The following is a 20,262-nucleotide window of genomic DNA, read 5'->3' on the forward strand; positions in this document are numbered from 1 at the left end:
TAACTGAGAATGCAGCCTATCCATTCACTAGAGAGCAGTGACATCACTGAGAATGCAGCCTATCCATTCACTACAGAGCAGTGACATCACTGAGAATGCAGCCTATCCATCACTAGAGAGCAGTGACATCACTGAGAATGCAGCCTATCTACTGTATTCCCCCAAGCACTGATATTAACACTACTTTGACTGTTTAAAATAAAATTACTGAAAATACTTAAAGGGGTTCTACAGTTTGTTTTAACCAAAGCTATTGCAAAGAGATAACAGTATGTGTGCATGCATCCAACGGCGCAGAAGCAGAACGTGCTCCTGTCTAAGTTGCTGGTGCTGCAGTCCATCCCTTTCCAAGTGGTGGACTCTGCACATTTCAGAGAACTGATGGCTTGTGCCAAGCCGAGGTGGATAGTCCCAAGCCCTCATTTCTTTGCCAAAAAGGCAGTACCAGCCCTGCATACATATGTAGAACAGAAGGTGGGCCAGTCCTTGAGCCTGTCGGTGTCTGCCAAAGTGCACAGCAGCGCCGACGTGTGGAGCTGTAACTACGGTCAAGGACAATACATGTCCTTTACGGCCCACTAGGTGAATATGGTTCCTGCACAGCCACACCAGGAACTTGGCCAGGTGACGCCGCTTCCTCCATCACGTTCTCACGCCGTTGGTCCTGCAACAATGCCCGCCTCTGCCTCCTCATCCTCCACCATGTCCTCAGCCTCCACTGCAGGGACAATTCACAGTGCTCCTCCAGCATACCACATGTGCAGGGCACGGCGGTGTCACGCTGTTCTGCACCTTGTTTGCCTGGGCGAACGGAGTCACACAGGGGAGGAACTGCTCCGTGTCCATCAAGAAATCGAATCCTGGCTTTCTCCGCGACAACTGAAAATCGGAACCATGGTGACCAAAAACGGGAAGAACATAGTGTCAGCGCTGCGTCAAGGAGGACTGAGCCATGCGCCCTGCATGGCACACGTGTTCAATCTGGTTGTAAAGCAGTTCCTGAATTCTTCCACCCATCTGCAAGACATCCTAAAAATGGCCAGGAAACTTTGCAGGCACTTCAGCCACTCGTACACAGCAAAGCACACCCTCCTTGAGCTGCAGTGGCAGAACGGCATCCCCCAACATAGGCTGATATGCGACGTTTCCACCCATTGGAATTCCACCCTCCATATGTTGGACCGACTGTACGAACAGAGAAAGGCCATCAACGATTTCTTGATGATCCAAGTGGACAGGAGTACTCCCCTGTGTAACTTTGATGTCAGCCAGTGGCAACTCATGCGTGACACCCAGGGCCATCTTTAATGCAGGGCAAAAGGGGCAGCTGCCCCGGGCCCAGTTGCTCCTGGGGGCCCAAAGCAGCTGCCTCTTGAGCCCCGCTGGCCACTGCCCACAAATTTAATGACATTATCGTAAATTAGTACCGGAGGACCCGGAAGCGGTGAAGGCTTTGTACTCACCACTTCCTGGTCCACGGCTGTCGGCTGTGCAGGACTGCGCACAGCGTGAGGCACTCTGTGACATCACGCTGTGCGCAGCCTTCACAGCACAGCCAACCGCTTGAGGATGCAGATTGCGTTGGAGGAGAGGAGCGGCAGCGTCCAGGAGCAGGAGAGGTAAGTGTTTTTTTTTATTTTATATTTATGAGGCTGATGGACACTTCTGGAGGCTGGTGAGAGGCACTGGGGGCTGATGGAGAGGCTGCTGGGGGCTGATGAGAAGCTACTGTGGGCTGCTATAAGGCTACTGGGGGCTGCTATAAGGCTACTGGTGGCTGCTATGAGGCTAATGGTGGCTGCTATGAGGCTAATGGGGGCTGCTATGAGGCTACTGGGAGCTGCTATGAGGCTAATGGGGGCTGCTATGAGGCTACTGGGGGCTGCTATAAGGCTAGTGGGGGCTGCTATAAGACTACTGGGGGCTACTATAAGACTACTGGGGGCTGCTATGAGGGGCTGATGAGAGGCATCGGGCTCTTATCTGAGGTCTGATTGGGGGTCATTCATATTGGGGTCTGAGCTGAGGTCCGATTGGGGTCTTATTAACATTGGGGGTCTTATTGGGGCTGTTAGCTGAGGTCTGATTAACATTGGTGGTCTGATTGGTGGTCTGACCTGAGGTGTAATGAAAATATTTTTTTTCTTATTGTCCCCCTGTAAAACCTAGGTGCGTCTTATGGGCCGCTGCGTCTTATAGGGCGAAAAAACACAGTACTTGCTTGCTCCTCCTCCCAACCTCCCCTGCCCTTTGCGTACGCCGCGCGCCGTGACGTCACGAGGAGGCACTGCAACGCTAGGATGAGCCGATCCCCGGTCTCCTTCCTGAACTGCAGAGCGGTGCCCACTCCCAGCCCAGCTGCACAGAGCACTGATCCTGAGCCGCTGGAGTCTTCAGAACTGTAAGTATTTACAGTAATTCACTGTAAGCTATATTATATATATTACTTGTTTTATGTGAGTAAGGGTGCTGGGTGGTTGGAGGGGGGAGGGGTAGATGGGGGGGTTAGTAGTACAGTACTATCTGCACATTGTAAAAAAAAAAAAAAGTAATCTGCAAAATACTGTATATTTGTGTCAGAAGTTGTGCTTTTTTAAATTTTTAGAATAATGATACAGCCATTTTATTTGATACTTTTGAGCTGATTCTTTTTTTTTTCTCTATATTAAGGGACACTTTAGTCACCAGAACCACAACAGCTAACCGTAGTAGTTCTGGTGTCTATATCATGTCTCTGCAAGCTTTTTTATGTAAACACTGCCTTTTCAGAAAAAAAGGCCATATTTACATCACTGCCAAGGGACACCTCTAGTGGCCACTCATCATTATTAACGTTTACTACTCTACGAGGTGTGTTTTTTTTTGTGTGTGTGTGTGTGTTGTGGTGATTGCATGCTAGGGTGTGGGAAGGTTGGATCCAGGGGGCCCAAGTAAATTCTTGCCCAGGGTCCAATCAATAATAAAGACGACCCTGGTGACACCTGCCGATTGCTCAGGCCCTTTGAGGAGGCCACATTATTTGTCAGTTGCCAGAACTACGGGATGAACAACGCAACGTCATTCCACTGCTTCATGTCCTGGAACAGATGCTGGTAAATCTGGGTGGTCAGGGGACTGGAAACGTGGCGCCAAGATCTCACGGCCACATCAGCCCTGTGGGGGCTGAACTGGAGGAGGAGGAGGAAATTGGAGCACAAGCAATGTGTAGCGAAATGGGTGGTTTTTACACACAGGTGACAGAAGAGGAGGAGCAGGAGCAGCCAGAGGAGCTACAGGGCGATGAGAAAGACGAGGCAGAGGATCCAGACACACCGAGGCAGTATGCAGTGGAGATGGAGGCAGGGAGTCCCTCCGAGTCACTTGCACAAATGGCCCGATGCATGCTCACTTACTTGCGCAGTGACAGCTGAATTGTCACCATTCGGCAGAGGGATGACTTCTGGCTCTCCACCTTGTTGGACCCTCGCTACCGGTCCAAAAAGGGGGCCTTTTTTACAGCAGCTGAGAGGAAGGACAAACTGAACTACTATAGAGACATCCTATGTGGTCAGTTGGCCGCTGCCTATCTGCGCCCACCGCCCAACCTCTCGCAGGTCTGACCGGGGGGGCCCTCTGCGCTCACGTTCCTCTGCCATGCTATGGCAGGGTGTGGGGGGTTAAGCAGTACCAGGTCCATCAGCAGCAACTTGAGTCTAAAGTCGCTGATGAGCAGCTTTATTCACCCGACTAGTGAAGAAACTACTCACCAGCAGCAGCAGCAGCAGCTAGACCTGGAGCAGGACCTGAACCAGCAGGTGGTGGCATACTAGGACAGCACCCTGCCACCCCACATTGAAGATCCGCTGGACTACTGGGCAGCCCAACTGGATTTGGTGGCCGCAACTGGAAGAGTTTGCCCTCCAAAACCTATCCTGCGCGGCCAGCAGTGTGGCATCAGATCGGGTGTTTCGTGTGGCGGGGCCATAGTTACGACAAAAAGGACTCGCCTGTCCACCCAAAATGTGGAGAGACTGACCTTTGTCAAGATGAATCAAGCGTGGATCAGCCAGGATTTCACCCACCAATGCCTGATGCATCAGACTAGATCATCCATGGTGCCACACCAACACTTTGACAAAAGAGACCGGTTTCTTCTGGCTACCTGCCTAAGCTACTATTCTGATGCTGCCACACATCTGATGCCACACATCTGATGCCAAGTGCTCCTTCTTTCACCCACCGTCTTCAGCTGGTACTGGTATTGACACCCACCTCCCCACTCTGTCACTGGGTCACTCTGTGGTCTCCTGATGCTGCTGCCACCTCCACACTATGTCACCTTGCTACTCTGTGGTCCCCTGATGCTGCTGCCACCTCCGCACTATGTCTCTTTGCCAATCTGTGGTCTCCTGATGCTGCTGCTACCTCAAAACTATGTCACCTTGCCACTCTGTGGCCTCCTGATGCCCTTGCTGCCACCTCCACACTCTGTCATTGTGCCACTCTGTGGCCTCCTGATGCCCCAGCTGCAACCTCCACACTGTCATTGTACCACCCTGTGGCCTCCTCCTGATGCTGCTGCTGCCGCCACCTCCACACTCTGCTATTGTGCCACTCTGTGGCCTCCTGATGCTGCTGCCACAAACACACTGTCATTTTGCCACCCTCTGACCTCCTCCTGATGCTGCTGCTGCCACCTCCACACTCTGTCATTGTGCCACTCTGTGGCCTCCTGATACTGCTGCCACCTTCACACTGTCATTGTGCCACTCTGTGGTCTCCTCATGCTGCTTCCACCTCACCACTATGTCATAGGGCCACTCTGTGGACTTCTCATGCTGTTCCCACCCTCCCCACTTCATGACTGGGCCACTATTTTGCTTTTCGGCCTGGCTGACATCATCATTTTTTTGACCCTTCTTCTGATCTGTCAGAAGGAAGGAAAAATGAGACACACAACGGACCCCGTCTATGTAACAGCTGTAAGGCCTGTATGGTCCCATCATAATTGGCTTATGATTTGGTAGCCAAAAGCAGGAGTGGGTACAAAACACAGAAGACATGTAAATAATCCATTCACGTGTCATCTCTGTTTTGGATCCACTCCTGTTTTTTTTTTTGCTTTAGCAATACTGATGGATTACTGACCAAATGCTGACCGAGTGAAGGCGGATGCTCCACAGACAGGATCCGTTTTTTGGGGGGTTATTGTTCTGACGGATCAGAGGAAGGGCAAAATAATCAGTGACATCAACACAAACTTACTGCTGACCCCCTCTCCACTTAGGGGGGGGTCTACTTGTATAAGCGTTTAATAGAACAGGTTCTGTAGACATCTATGTGGAATCAGCTGACGACGGTGTAAAAGAAGTGCGCTCTTTCACGCTACAGTAGGATCTTGGGCCTCTGCACGGTTCTTTATACCTGGCGCTAACATCCACCTGTAAGGCTGAGTTCACACTTGAGTTATTTGGTCAGTTTTGGCCCCGTAACTGCCCAAACAAGTGAAGCGTGCAGTGATTCTAAGAGCGACGCCTGTCATCTGCATGTCCTACGGACTCCCAGTATTATTTCACTACCACAGCAGACTCCCTATGTGTGTTACTGCAAGGCACAGTGTTCTACTCCACTATACAGGCTCTCTGCAGCCAGGAAATAGCCGTTTTTTTTAACGCGATTCACCACAAATAAATTTGGATCGAACCAAATTTTTTCGGAAAGTTCGGCGAACCGGCTGAATCGAATATTTGAGAAATTCGCTCATCTCTAGTTATAATGGCTCGTTTTGTCTGGGGAGCAATCATTAGGAGAAATAAAATGGCAGCAATCCTATTAGTACACACAAAACCTGTCCTAATTAAAAAGCAGGACAAGTTACTTCACAACTCTGAGCTAAAGAGCTGCCTCATCCTCCTCTCCTACTTGTCAGGGATTATGATCCTGAATACAGCTGATAAGCAGAGACATGAACTACAGAGAGGAGGATGGGTATGTGGCTAATGAGCAGTAGCTCTTGTATGCAGTCTCCATTACCACAGCCTGTCCTGTCCGTCCTCTCTGTACTTCATGTCTCCTCATGAACTCAATTCCTACAAAGATTCAGTTAAAGATTATATCATCTCTTATTCAGGATCATAATCCCTCACAAGTAGGAGAGGAGGATGAGGCAGCTCTTTAGTTCAGGGTAAAGTAACTTGTCCTCCTGTGTGAATAGGACAGATTTTTGGTGTACTAATAGGACGGCGGCCATTTTATTTCTCCTAATGATTGCTCCCCACACAAAACAAGCCGTTATAACTCATGAAAGGTATTTGGGAATATATTTTTAATAAAGTAATCTTCAAGTGTTTTCATTCTCTTAATTCCCGGAGAACCCCTTTAAAAGGACACAAAAACATTTTCAGAACTTTTTTTTTTTTTTCACATTTCCAGCCACTTTCTTCTGGAAGTTGTGAGTCTCAAGGACGTCTTCGTCTGCTCTCTTCCTACGCTCATTATAATCCCTCTTCAGAGCGCTGCATGAAAGGCTCAGTGCAGAACACGATCCTCCATGAATCGAGCACCATTATCTCCCACTCATAGCCATTACTCCGTGCTTCTTAGAGTCACAAACATCTCTGCTTAAACGGGAAGTGCACCATATCACATTGCTTTCAGACTTGCCTGCCCGGTAAACCACTTGATTGCACCAAAATAACACATGAAATAACTTTGCAAATACTTTTGGTCAAAACTCTTCCTTTTTGTGTCTGCAGCTCCTATGCAGATCTATGTGCTTCCACGGTTACTGACTACGACCCCGTGTAGCCTGAACCTGCAGTCAAAAGAAGTGGAGGAGACTATACCCAACTACAGGATCAGACTACACAGGGCATGTAGTCTGTAACCATGGAGACGCAGAGGTCTGCATAGGAGCTGTGAACACAAAACAGTAGTAGATTTGAGGGCAATGGACACCATTTTACTCAATTTGGGCTAAAGATAATTTTTTTCAAATGGTCTTTAAAAATGTTCAGCCGTTAATCAGATGTTTGCAAGCTGTCGCAATCAGTTTTCTTTGAATCCCGTCATCTAATGGCTTATGTGTAGCTCTTACCTCTGAACTCCTCACCACATAAACACTCATTGTAGCCCAATTCTTATAAACCTGATAATATGCCTGAAATAAGGGTTTATGAGGTCAGGAGATCAGAGCTTCACAGGAGCCATCAGATGACGGGATTAAAAAAGAAAAAAAAGAAAGGGACAGCATGGAAACAAACTGATTTGTAATCACTGTTTCTCAGAGACAGCTGAACATTTTTAATAGAGACAGAATGAAAAAAATGATTTTCAAGCCCAAAATGATTAAAATACAATCATAAAACATTTTTCATAGCCTTTAAATCATCATCTGGGAGAAATTGCATTTTTTCCTTCATAAATATGACATGGAAAATAAAGATTTTAGCAAAATAAGGCTCCAGTAGGAAAGTTGAAAAATGTGCACGTTCCTCCTGGAAATTACAGCAGTTAATTCTGCTGGATATTACTGGAAATCATGATACACTGCAGATATTACGCTGCACATTAACATTCAGGAAATAGCGAAAAATGCTAAAATAAAAAGCCGTGAAATAATCAGAGCAAAACCATCAGGTACGTTGCAGTTCTTCAGAGTGACCTGCAGATGGCAGCATGTTACCACATTTCTTACTGCAGCGCATTGCATAAGCAAGACAAAGGACGTTTGCATAAGCGAGGCTTCTCAGGGCCAGGGGTCAGGGATATTTTATATATTCAGCTAATCTGTGCAGGAGAGTGAAAAAGCATTCTTAAGGATCGTACCTATAATACTGGATGTTCCAAGAACCATGAATGTGAAATTTACACAGCAGGGGGCAGTCGGACCATCTCATCTCTACTGGCCGCCTTTTATCCATACACTTTTCCCAAATACAGGCCACACCCCGATAATGGCAGCCAAAGCGACCCCATACCCAGTACCCAAAGCTCCAAATCCTCTGCATAGACATACGGATTAAATAGAACATTCTGCTTGACTGAAGAGCCCACTAGGGGGAGCTCACTGCGTACAGATTTATAAAGCTCCCATTGAATAGACTGAGATCAATATAAATACATAGGCAGCAAGCTCCCCCTAGTGGCAGCATTTATGGGAGACTCAACTGCTTTTACATTTTTAAGCACAAATCCTGTCATGGCTGGATTATAGCCCGGGCAAAAGGGGCATTTACCCAGTTCCTACATAACCCTAAGGCAACCAGAGTCTTCGCTTATCGTACTATGGGATTGTACCACATTATTAACCAAGCACCATTTTAGGTTCTAGGAGCACTATTATGTAAGTACTATATGGCAGTATTATATGGATTATTGTAATGGACAGTGGATGTGGACCCACTGCACCATCTAACCGGTTTGACTCTGGGCTAGACCCGAAGGCATTCCCCTGGTTTTCATCCTTTAACCCCCTATACAGGGATCTGGCCTTCGCTGCAGGGAAGCCACCAGGCCACTAACTTCTGAAATAGTCCCGGTGTAGTTACCAGCTATTCCACGGGGATCAAAACCTCGGGTGCGAAGCACCATGGGGTCAGGCTAACGTGTGGTCAGTAATAGCTTGAGGTGAGGGTAGGCAGAGTTTGTGTATCCTTAAAACAACTACGAGGTTAGGGCAGACAGCAAAGGGTCAATACAGTAAGCAGGCAGTAGTCAGGATGTGAAGCAGAGGGTCAGAGATAGTAAACAGGCCAGGTTCAGTACATGGGTAGACAGAATAAGAACACCTTCACTAGGACTAGTAAGGCTAGAATTCCTGAGGTATCCTCCCTTATAACCAGACATCACCTCTGACAGGGAAGACTAAGGGTATTCGCTTGCCCTTTAAGAGGACCCCTAGTGGCCGGATACACAGCAGGTGGCAAAGGAGGGCACATGGGTGCACACTGCCAGTAAAGCAAAGTGTGATGTGGCATAATAACAGTTAAAGTGTACTATATGGTAGAATTTGATGTAAAAATTATACAGCAGTATTATAAGGGCACTATATGGCACAACTAAATAAGTGCTCTACAGCAGTATTTTATGCGCATTCCATGGCAGTATTATATGGGCATTATTTGGCAGTATTATATGGGCTCTATATAGCTGTATTATTTAAGCACTATAAAGCGGTATTGCATGGGCTATATAGCAGCGGCAGTATTATATGGGCACAATATGGCACAACTAAATAAGTGCTCTACGGCAGTATTTTATGCGCATTCCATGGCAGTATTATATGGGCATTATTTGGCAGTATTATATGGGCTCTATATAGCTGTATTATTTAAGCACTATAAAGCGGTATTGCATGGGCTATATAGCAGCGGCACTATACAGCAGTATTATATGGGCACAATATGGCACAACTAAATAAGTGCTCTACGGCAGTATTATATGAGCATTATTTAGCAGTATTATATGGGCTCTATATAGCTGTATTATTTAAGCACTATAAGGCAGTATTATATGAGCACTATACAGCGGTATTATATGGGCACAATATGGCAGGAATATGGGAATCAAATCTAAATATTATGACAATAATTCTTTTTCCTCCTCCCACAGAAATAAAACTGGCTCCCAGGCATCTGTCCAGGGGACCCGAAGACCCTGCTCCCACACAATTTCCGATTATTTTATAGCATTCAAAAATTTCTAACAGGAGCCCTTCATAAAGTGCATTTTATGTTGTACAGCAAACAGTTTTGGTTTTGTGCAGAAAATTCCATTAAGCATTCCGGAAAATCTGCTCGCATATGAGCGGCTCAGCGCTTGCTGCCTCCAATTAGATTTCCCTTGTGTCAGCGACGTGTTTCTCCCACAGAGTAATTAACGTAGGAGATCAGAGCTATTGTGTTCCCATTTATTGTTCCTGGGTAATTAGAGCAGATGCCAGCGGCGCCGCCTATGTCCCACTTACATATGCCCAAAATGAGATCCCCAGAGAGGGCCCTGTATAGTACGTGTGCGCACCCAGCACAACACCGCCCACTATCTGACAGATCTGCCCCATGTATAGAAGACATTCCACATCCAACATTCCTCGAATTCTGATTCCTTAACACAAAAGAGATTGATTGAGAGACAAGTCAAGGTCTGAATGATGGTAGCACCTGGCAGATCGACCTCTGCAACGCCCCAACAGCGCTGAGGGTGGACCTAACCACTACGTACAATAGGATGGATAACTTATACCAGCTGTACATATATAATTATATACAGGAGATGCCCAGGTTATACCAGCATGCTCCATATCACTATATACAAGAAGATGTATAACTTATACCAGCTGTACATGTATAATTATATACAGGAGATGCCCAGGTTATACCAGCATGGTCCATATCACTGTATACAAGGAGATGTATAACTTATACCAGCTGTACATATATAATTATATACAGGAGATGCCCAGGTTATACCAGCATGCTCCATATCACTATATACAAGAAGATGTATAACTTATACCAGCTGTACATATATAATTATATACAGGAGATGCCCAGGTTATACCAGCATGCTCCATATCACTATATACAAGAAGATGTATAACTTATACCAGCTGTACATATATAATTATATACAGGAGATGCCCAGGTTATACCAGCATGGTCCATATCACTATATACAAGAAGATGTATAACTTATACCAGCTGTACATATATAATTATATACAGGAGATACCCAGGTTATACCAGCATGCTCCATATCACTATATACAAGATGATGTATAACTTATACCAGCTGTACATATATAATTATATACAGGAGATACCCAGATTATACCAGCATGGTCCATATCACTGTATACAAGAAGATGTATAACTTATACCAGCTGTACATATATAATTATATACAGGAGATACCCAGGTTATACCAGCATGGTCCATATCACTATATACAAGAAGATGTATAACTTATACCAGCTGTACATATATAATTATATACAGGAGATGCCCAGGTTATACCAGCATGGTCCATATCACTATATACAGAAGATGTATAACTTATACCAGCTGTACATATATAATTATATACAGGATATACCCAGGTTATACCAGCATGGTCCATATCACTGTATACAAGAAGAGGTATAACTTATACCAGCTGTACATATATAATTATATACAGGAGATACCCAGGTTATACCAGCATGGTCCATATCACTGTATACAAGAAGATGTATAACTTATACCAGCTGTACATATATAATTGTATACAGGAGATGCCCAGGTTATATCAGCATGGTCCATATCACTATATACAAGAAGATGTATAACTTATACCAGCTGTACATATATAATTATATACAGGAGATACCCAGGTTATACCAGCGTGCTCCATATCACTATATACAAGAAGATGTATAACTTATACCAGCTGTACATATATAATTACATACAGGAGATACCCAGGTTATACCAGCATGGTCCATATCACTATATACAAGAATATGTATAACTTATACCAGCTGTACATATATAATTATATACAGGAGATACCACTATATACAAGAAGATGTATAACTTATACCAGCTGTACATATATAATTATATACAAGAGATGCCCAGGTTATACCAGCATGGTCCATATCACTATATACAAGAAGATGTAGAACTTATACCGGCTGTACATATATAATTATATATAGGAGATACCCAGGTTATACCAGCATGGTCCATATCACTATATACAAGGAGATATATAACTTATACCAGCTGTACATATATAATTATATACAGGAGATGCCCAGGTTATACCAGCATGGTCCATATCACTATATACAAGAAGATGTATAACTTATACCAGCTGTACATATATAAGTATACACAGGAGATACCCAGGTTATACCAGCATGGTCCATATCACTATATACAAGAAGATGTAGAACTTATACCGGCTGTACATATATAATTATATATAGGAGATACCCAGGTTATACCAGCTGTAAATATATAGTTATATACAGGAGATACCCAGGTTATACCAGCATGCTCCATATCACTATATACAAGAAGATGTATAACTTATACCAGCTGTACATATATAATTATATACAAGAGATGCCCAGGTTATACCAGCATGGTCCATATCACTATATACAAGAAGATGTATAACTTATACCAGCTGTACATATATAAGTATACACAGGAGATACCCAGGTTATACCAGCATAATCCATATCACTATACACAGTAGAAGAAGATAACTACAGTTCTGGTATTTCACTCTCTCAACTTACTTATTTTCCGGTAGATCTATGACGGTGTGGAATAAATTGCCTGTGACGGGGACAATCTCTGGTAAGCTGTTCTCTCTCCGTTCCTTCCTGGCAGGGTGTGTGGCCGATAAACTGCGGGCTTGAGCTTCTTCTAAACTGACCAATTTCATGGGGAGTGATCCAGATGGCAAAGTCATACTCTTCACTATACGGCAATCTGAGGAAGAGGAGACCATCGGTGAACAGAGAACGGAATACCAAATTACGAGCATCCAGTAACACCTGAAATAATGTCACTAAAGGGTCGGATGATTTCTGCAATGCTGCAAACTACTGTGCACTGAAAGTACATCCAGTTTCAGCTTAAAAAAAAGCGCCATTCTTTCACTAGAAGCAGTATTATAGTAGTTATATTCTTGTACATAGGAGGCATTATTATAGTAGTTATATTCTTGTACATAGGAGCAGTATTATAGTAGTTATATTCTTGTACATAGGAGCAGTATTATAGTAGTTATATTCTTGTACATAGGAGCAGTATTATAGTAGTTATATTCTTGTACATAGGAGCAGTATTATAGTAGTTATATTCTTGTACATAGGAGCAGTATTATAGTAGTTATATTCTTGTACATAGGAGCAGTATTATAGTAGTTATATTCTTGTACATAGGAGGCATTATTATAGTAGTTATATTCTTGTACATAGGAGCAGTATTATAGTAGTTATATTCTTGTACATAGGAGCAGTATTATAGTAGTTATATTGTTGTACATAGGAGCAGTATTATAGTAGTTATATTCTTGTACATAGGAGCAGTATTATAGCAGTTATATTCTTGTACATAGTAGGCAGTATTATAGTAGTTATATCCTTGTACATAGGAGCAGTATTATAGTAGTTATATTCTTGTACATAGGAGGCAGTATTATAGTAGTTATATTCTTGTATATAGGAGGCAGTATTATAGTAGTTATATTCTTGTACATAGGAGCTGTATTATAGTAGTTATATTCTTGCCCATAGGAGGAGTATTATAGTAGTTATATTCTTGTACATAGGAGGCAGTATTATAGTAGTTATATTCTTGTACATAGGAGGCAGTATTATAGTAGTTATATCCTTGTACATAGGAGCAGTATTATAGTAGTTATATTCTTGTACATAGGAGGCAGTATTATAGTAGTTATATTCTTGTATATAGGAGGCAGTATTATAGTAGTTATATTCTTGTACATAGGAGCTGTATTATAGTAGTTATATTCTTGCCCATAGGAGGAGTATTATAGTAGTTATATTCTTGTACATAGGAGGCAGTATTATAGTAGTTATATTCTTGTACATAGGAGGCAGTATTATAGTAGTTATATTCTTGTACATAGGAGGCAGTATTATAGTAGTTATATTCTTGTACATAGGAGCAGTATTATAGTAGTTATATTCTTGTACATAGGAGGCAGTATTATAGTAGTTATATTCTTGTACATAGGAGCAGTATTATAGTAGTTATATTCTTGTACATAGGAGGCAGTATTATAGTAGTTATATTCTTGTACATAGGAGCAGTATTATAGTAGTTATATTCTTGTACATAGGAGGCAGTATTATAGTAGTTATATTCTTGTACATAGGAGCAGTATTATAGTAGTTATATTCTTGTACATAGGAGCAGTATTATAGTAGTTATATTCTTGTACATAGGAGGCAGTATTATAGTAGTTATATTCTTGTACATAGGAGCAGTATTATAGTAGTTATATTCTTGTACATAGGAGCAGTATTATAGCAGTTATATTCTTGTACATAGGAGCAGTATTATAGTAGTTATATTCTTGTACATAGGAGGCAGTATTATAGTAGTTATATTCTTGTACATAGGAGCAGTATTATAGTAGTATTCTTGTACATAGGAGCAGTATTATAGTAGTATTCTTGTACATAGGAGCAGTATTATAGTAGTTATATTCTTGTACATAGGAGTTGTATTATAGTAGTTATATTCTTGTACATAGGAGGCAGTATTATAGTAGTTATATTCGTGTACATAGGAGGCAGTATTAGGGTACTTTCACACTTGCGGCAGGACGGATCCGACAGGCTGTTCACCCTGTCGGATCCGTCCTTCCGCTATTTCGCCGTGCCGGCGGACTGCCACTCTGGCCCCATTGACTATAATGGGGACGGGGGCGGAGCTCCGGCGCAGCACGGCAGTGCACGACTAAAGGCCGCCAGACTAAAAGTCCTACATGTCCGACTTTTTAGTCTGGCGTCCTCTCACCGCCAACTGCCGTACTGCGCCGGAGCTCCGCCCCCGTCCCCATTATAGTCAATGGGGCCAGAGTGGCGGTCCGCCGGCATAGGCGAAATAGCGGAAGGACGGATCCGACAGGGTGAACAGCCAGTCGGATCCGTCCTGCCGCAAGTGTGAAAGTAGCCTTATAATAGTTATATTTTTGGTTACAGTTCCTCCCCTGGTAACCGTGCCCTTTGGACAATGCTTTTAAAATGTTATTTAACACTGAAGAAGGATTCTGGAATATTTTTATGTTTTGTTTTGAAAGGCTCAGATTCAAGAACATTTGCATTAAGTTGTAAGAATGGAAAAGTGAGAACGCAGCCCACAAAGCATTATTCTCTGGCACTGTGAGAGTATTTCCTGATAACATTAGCTAATTATCAAAATATATATGGGTGATGTGGAGCCAAGAACAGCACAGGGACCACAACTGAGGATTATTCAGTAATTTGTTTTGGTCCGATCACTGATAAGGTAAGTTAAACATTTTATTAGATATGCGCCATTATATAATGAGCATAGGAGTCCTGAGGGAGAGCACACATTTCACACCTTGGTACGGGCAGTGAGTGTGGACCCACTGGGTCAACCAACCGGTTTGATTTTGGGCTAGTCCGGAGGGCATTATACTGCCGATCCTCTGGAGTTCATCCTTTACCCCTATACAGGGATGTGGCCTTCGCTGCAGGGGAGCCACCAGACCACTACCTCTTGAAATAGTCCTAGTGTGGTTGGCCGCTGACTTTTTAGGGTCACAGACACTGATGACAAGCTCCACATAATCAGGCAACACACATAGCCATGAAACAGGCAGAGGACAAGACAGGCAGATTAGGGTCAGTACAGTGAACAGGTATAAATGAGGTCAGGCAGCAGAGACCCAAGACCCGGGAAACAGGCAGAAGTTGGTACAAAGACAGACACATGGATTATAGCTATTTTAAACCCAGCAGGAAGTAAGTGAAAAAAAGAATCTACTGCTCAGGTAAAGAGTTGGAAAAAATGACCCAGTGTATATAGGACAGCTGATGAGCTTAGTCATTAGTCAAAAAGATGAAAAAAAAAGGGGGTATTAACTCCTGCTGTGCTGCAGGGAGAGGTTCAATGAATAGACACTAATACACACAGAAAGCAACTAGTAGCTGCAGCCTGTAGCATGGGACACAAGAGTCTGGCAGCTGGCTCCGGGCAGAAGCTAGTTGGGTGATGCGGCACCCTTGCCCGCTTCAGATTACGGGATGGCACGTGACACGGAGCATGGCCACCATTCTATGGTGGCCTAATGGGGAACTCTCAACTTATAAAAATGTGTTCACTTCTGTTTTGATCATTGGAATGAAAAGCTTGGAGCACCAAATGACCCCCTGGAAGTGACCCTTGATGCCCTACAGCTTAAAGCAATTTGCAAGCAAAAATATATATGTCCTAGCAATTCCTCCCTTTAATCTGCTCTTTTGGTCTCATATTACAGGTAGTCAGCCATGTTCACCATCCTCCTCCTCCTCACTGTCCTGCATCTGTAAGATAACTGGCTTCAGCAGGAGTCACCCTCCTTTGCTATGTCTGTAGTAGTACACAAGGATAGTCAAGCTCCTCCCCTAAAATAGTCCCTAGCTGAAAACAGATCAGCAGGGGATTAACCCTTAGATTTCTTCAAGACTGTTTTAGGAACATGTGCAGAAAACATAACAAACAGTGCTGAAGTGTCCACCTCAAAGTCAATATCCACATGTCCATTAACTTACCACTGGGTGCAGGCTTGGTGGCCAAAAAGAGGTCCTCACTTTCTCTCTGCTTGATTGGGGCTGTGGGACTTTTGCTGAATATTTCTTCCACATGGTTGAGGATGAACTCGATGACAACCTGCTGGACTCGCACTTCCATAAAAGCTGCATCTCCATTACATCCTGAATCCTCGATTTCTCTGGACCTGGTGATATATATGATAAATCAAATACTTGATAGTATAATATACAGTACAGACCAAAAGTTTGGACACACCTTCTCATTCAAAGAGTTTTCTTTATTTTCATGACTATGAAGGCATCAAAACTATGAATTAACACATGTGGAATTATATACATAACAGTAAAAAGTGTGAAACAACTGAAAATATGTCATATTCTAGGTTCTTCAAAAGTAGCCACCTTTTGCTTTGATTACTGCTTTGCACACTCTTGGCATTCTCTTGATGAGCTTCAAGAGGTAGTCCCCTGAAATGGTCTTCCAACAGTCTTGAAGGAGTTCCCAGAGATGCTTAGCACTTGTTGGCCCTTTTGCCTTCACTCTGCGGTCCAGCTCACCCCAAACCATCTCGATTGGGTTCAGGTCCGGTGACTGTGGAGGCCAGGTCATCTGGCGCAGCACCCCATCACTCTCCTTCATGGTCAAATAGCCCTTACTTTCAAAGTTTTCCCAATTTTTCGGCTGACTGACTGACCTTCATTTCTTAAAGTAATGATGGCCACTCGTTTTTCTTTACTTAGCTGCTTTTTTCTTGCCATAATACAAATTCTAACAGTCTATTCAGTAGGACTATCAGCTGTGTATTCACCTGACTTCTCCTCAACGCAACTGATGGTCCCAACCCCATTTATAAGGCAAGAAATCCCACTTATTAAACCTGACAGAGCACACCTGTGAAGTGAAAACCATTTCAGGGGACTACCTCTTGTTAGATTACCTAACAGAGCCATCTAGTGGCCAAAACATCATGAAGGACAATACTGAATCTACTTAAATACATCCAATAGTCTACAAACGTGCAAAACTAAATCTTCACTGATTAGAAGACCTCTGAGCAGAGATCAGGTAGAAGGCCCTGACTCACATGCCATATGAGGCCCACAAATTAGGATAAAAATCATCTATGTACCTCAGAAGATTGGGAGACCAGACAAGGGCCAGGTTCCTGATATGCATATTTGTGGTGGAGCTGAAGGAGGCGATGTAAGTCAAATGTCTGCTCAGGTATTCCAGGGTCCTAAAATATGAAATAAAAGGAAAAAGAAAATCAGGTACGTACCAGCACCTGCAGAGTAGATGCCAAGGAGAATACATCAGAACTGCTATATACACACCATGGTGGTAAGGGTCACACTGCTGTAGCCAAATCCATTATTGTCCTTAATATCAACTTATATCATCATATGTTACTAGCCAGGTAAGTTCAAGGGTGGCAGCACAGCCATATTTATTTCTAAGTAGGAGGAGAAGATAGCTACATCCTCTTTGAAGTCACCATTGAATTGAGCTTGGCAGGAAACCTCTTAACTTAGACTCAAGCATGTCTCTGTGTCTTACAGATGGGAGGGAGAGGGTCATCGACTATTATTGACAGCCAGAGGAAGTTAATAGAAGGTGGAAGGAAGAGCCTGTGGGTGACCTGGTGACACAACACACAGCCCCATGAGAGGTAATATGGTTGACTAAGATATCTATCAATTACGTCCTGTCCCAAAAACTGAAAACAGGAGCAGTATAGAGCACATTTATATTTGTGGCAGTGGGTCATTTGGGACCCTCAGACAGGGACTGGGAGCTACTGTTGCACCCCTCTAATCCATATCCATCCATCTCATATCTATATCTACAGTATCTATCTATCTATCTATCTATCTATCTATCTATCAACTATCTACAGTATCTATCTCATATCTAATAACTATCTACAGTATCTATCTCCAGTGGCGTTGACAGGGGGGGGGCCCAGAGGGGGCCACAGCCCCCCCTACATCACACTATGCCCCCCCCCCCCATGTGCCCCCACCAACTAAAATCCCCCCCAAGTGAGCCGCCGCAGCCGGGTACAGGGAGATGAGCGCTTCCATTGCGCTCATCTCCAGAGTAATCTGCCTGTGCTGCGGCGGTGCAGGGGAGGGAGAGGCGTGTCCCTTCCCCTTCCTCTGATAGGCTGCAGACACTAGGCCGGCAGCCTTTTAGAGGCCGGCGCAGGCGGCGCGATGACGTAATAGCGCCGCCTGAGCCATACAGGCGGGACTAGGGCCAGAAGAGGCCTGCATCGCTGACATGGAGGTAAGTATGTGGTTTTTTTTTACAATCTTGTTACTGGCACAATAAGGGGGGGCCTTGTTACTGGCACATTAAGGGGGGCCTTGTTACTGGCACATTAAGGGGGGCCTTGTTACTGACACAATAGGGGGGGCCTTGTTACTGGCACATTAAGGGGGGCCTTGTTACTGGCACATTAAGGGGGGCCTTGTTACTGGCACATTAAGGGGGGCCTTGTTACTGGCACAATAAGGGGGGGCCTTGTTACTGGCACAATAAGGGGGGCCTTGTTACTGGCACAATAAGGGGGGGCCTTGTTACTGGCACAATAAGGGGGGGCCTTGTTACTGGCACATTAAGGGGGGCCTTGTTACTGACACAATAGGGGGGGCCTTGTTACTGGCACAATAAGGGGGGGCCTTGTTACTGGCACAATAAGGGGGGCCTTGTTACTGACACAATAAGGGGGGGCCTTGTTACTGGCACATTAAGGGGGGCCTTGTTACTGACACAATAGGGGGGGCCTTGTTACTGACACAATAGGGGGGGCCTTGTTACTGGCACATTAAGGGGGACCTTGTTACTGACACAATAAGGGGGGCCTTGTTACTGGCACATTAAGGGGGGCCTTGTTACTGGCACAATAAGGGGGGCCTTGTTACTGACACAATAAGGGGGGCCTTGTTACTGACACAATAAGGGGGGGCCTTGTTACTGGCACAATAAGGGGGGCCTTGTTAATGGCACAATGATGAGGGGCTTATTACAGACACAATGATGGGGGGCTTATTACTGGCACATGATGGGGGGCTTATTACTGGCACATGATGGGGGGCTCTTGTTACTGGAACATTGGAGGGGCTCTTGTTACTGGCACGTTATTGAGGGCACTTGTTACTGGCACGTTATTGGTGGGCACTATAGGGGCATCTACTGAGGCCACAAAGAAGGGGTATTTTATATGGGGGGCTCTGTACAGTAGCATTTTATACTGGGACACATTATGGTGGGTACTATGGGGAAGGGGGAGAGGAGTACTATGGAGTCATCTACGGGGGGCACTAAGAAGGGGTATTTTATACTTGCAAATTATGGGGGACACTGAGGGCATCTACTGAGGCACGATATATGGGGCATTTTATACTGGTACATTATGGGGGGCACTAGGAGGAAGGGGGGAGAGGAGCACTATGGGGGCATTTACTGGGGGCACTATATAGGGGTATTTTATACTGGCACATTATGGGGGCACTATGGGGGCTCAACTGGGGGCATTACAAGGGGGTATTTTTTGCACTGTCACATTATAAGGAGAATTATTTCTACTGGGGGGGCATTATGGTGGGCTTTATTTCTCCCCCATGATATGACCCCCTAGTAGCAGCACCAGCCTCTCCCTGCTCTGTGACCCCTCTGACCCTTCTCCAAATCCTTATTATGAAATCTTTCTCATTAGGATGTAGGACAATATACAGTATACCGCTACACTGTGCCACACAATATACAGTATACCGCTACACTGTGCCACACAATATACAGTATACCTCTACACTGTGCCACACAATATACAGTATACCGCTACACTGTGCCACACAATATACAGTATACCTCTACACTGTGCCACACAATATACAGTATACCTCTACACTGTGCTCCACAATATACAGTATACCTCTACACTGTGCCACACAATATACAGTATACCGCT

At 44.3% G+C, this 20,262-nt stretch overlaps 1 protein-coding gene across 1 annotated transcript in view; it reads right to left on the bottom strand.

Moving 5' to 3' along the window:
- ARHGAP31 (Rho GTPase activating protein 31) overlaps positions 1-20,262 on the bottom strand; it is a 178,520-nt gene that overhangs the window by 11,514 nt on the left and 146,744 nt on the right. The window contains exons 5-7 of the mRNA XM_040422906.1: positions 17,419-17,526; positions 16,289-16,473; positions 12,269-12,464 (exon numbers count right to left, since the gene is read on the bottom strand). Of these exons, the coding sequence (XP_040278840.1) occupies positions 12,269-12,464; positions 16,289-16,473; positions 17,419-17,526 (489 nt within the window). The remainder of the gene's footprint in view (positions 1-12,268; positions 12,465-16,288; positions 16,474-17,418; positions 17,527-20,262) is intronic.

The sequence above is a fragment of the Bufo bufo genome, chromosome 3, assembly GCF_905171765.1.
Source record: "Bufo bufo chromosome 3, aBufBuf1.1, whole genome shotgun sequence".
Lineage (NCBI taxonomy): Eukaryota > Metazoa > Chordata > Amphibia > Anura > Bufonidae > Bufo > Bufo bufo.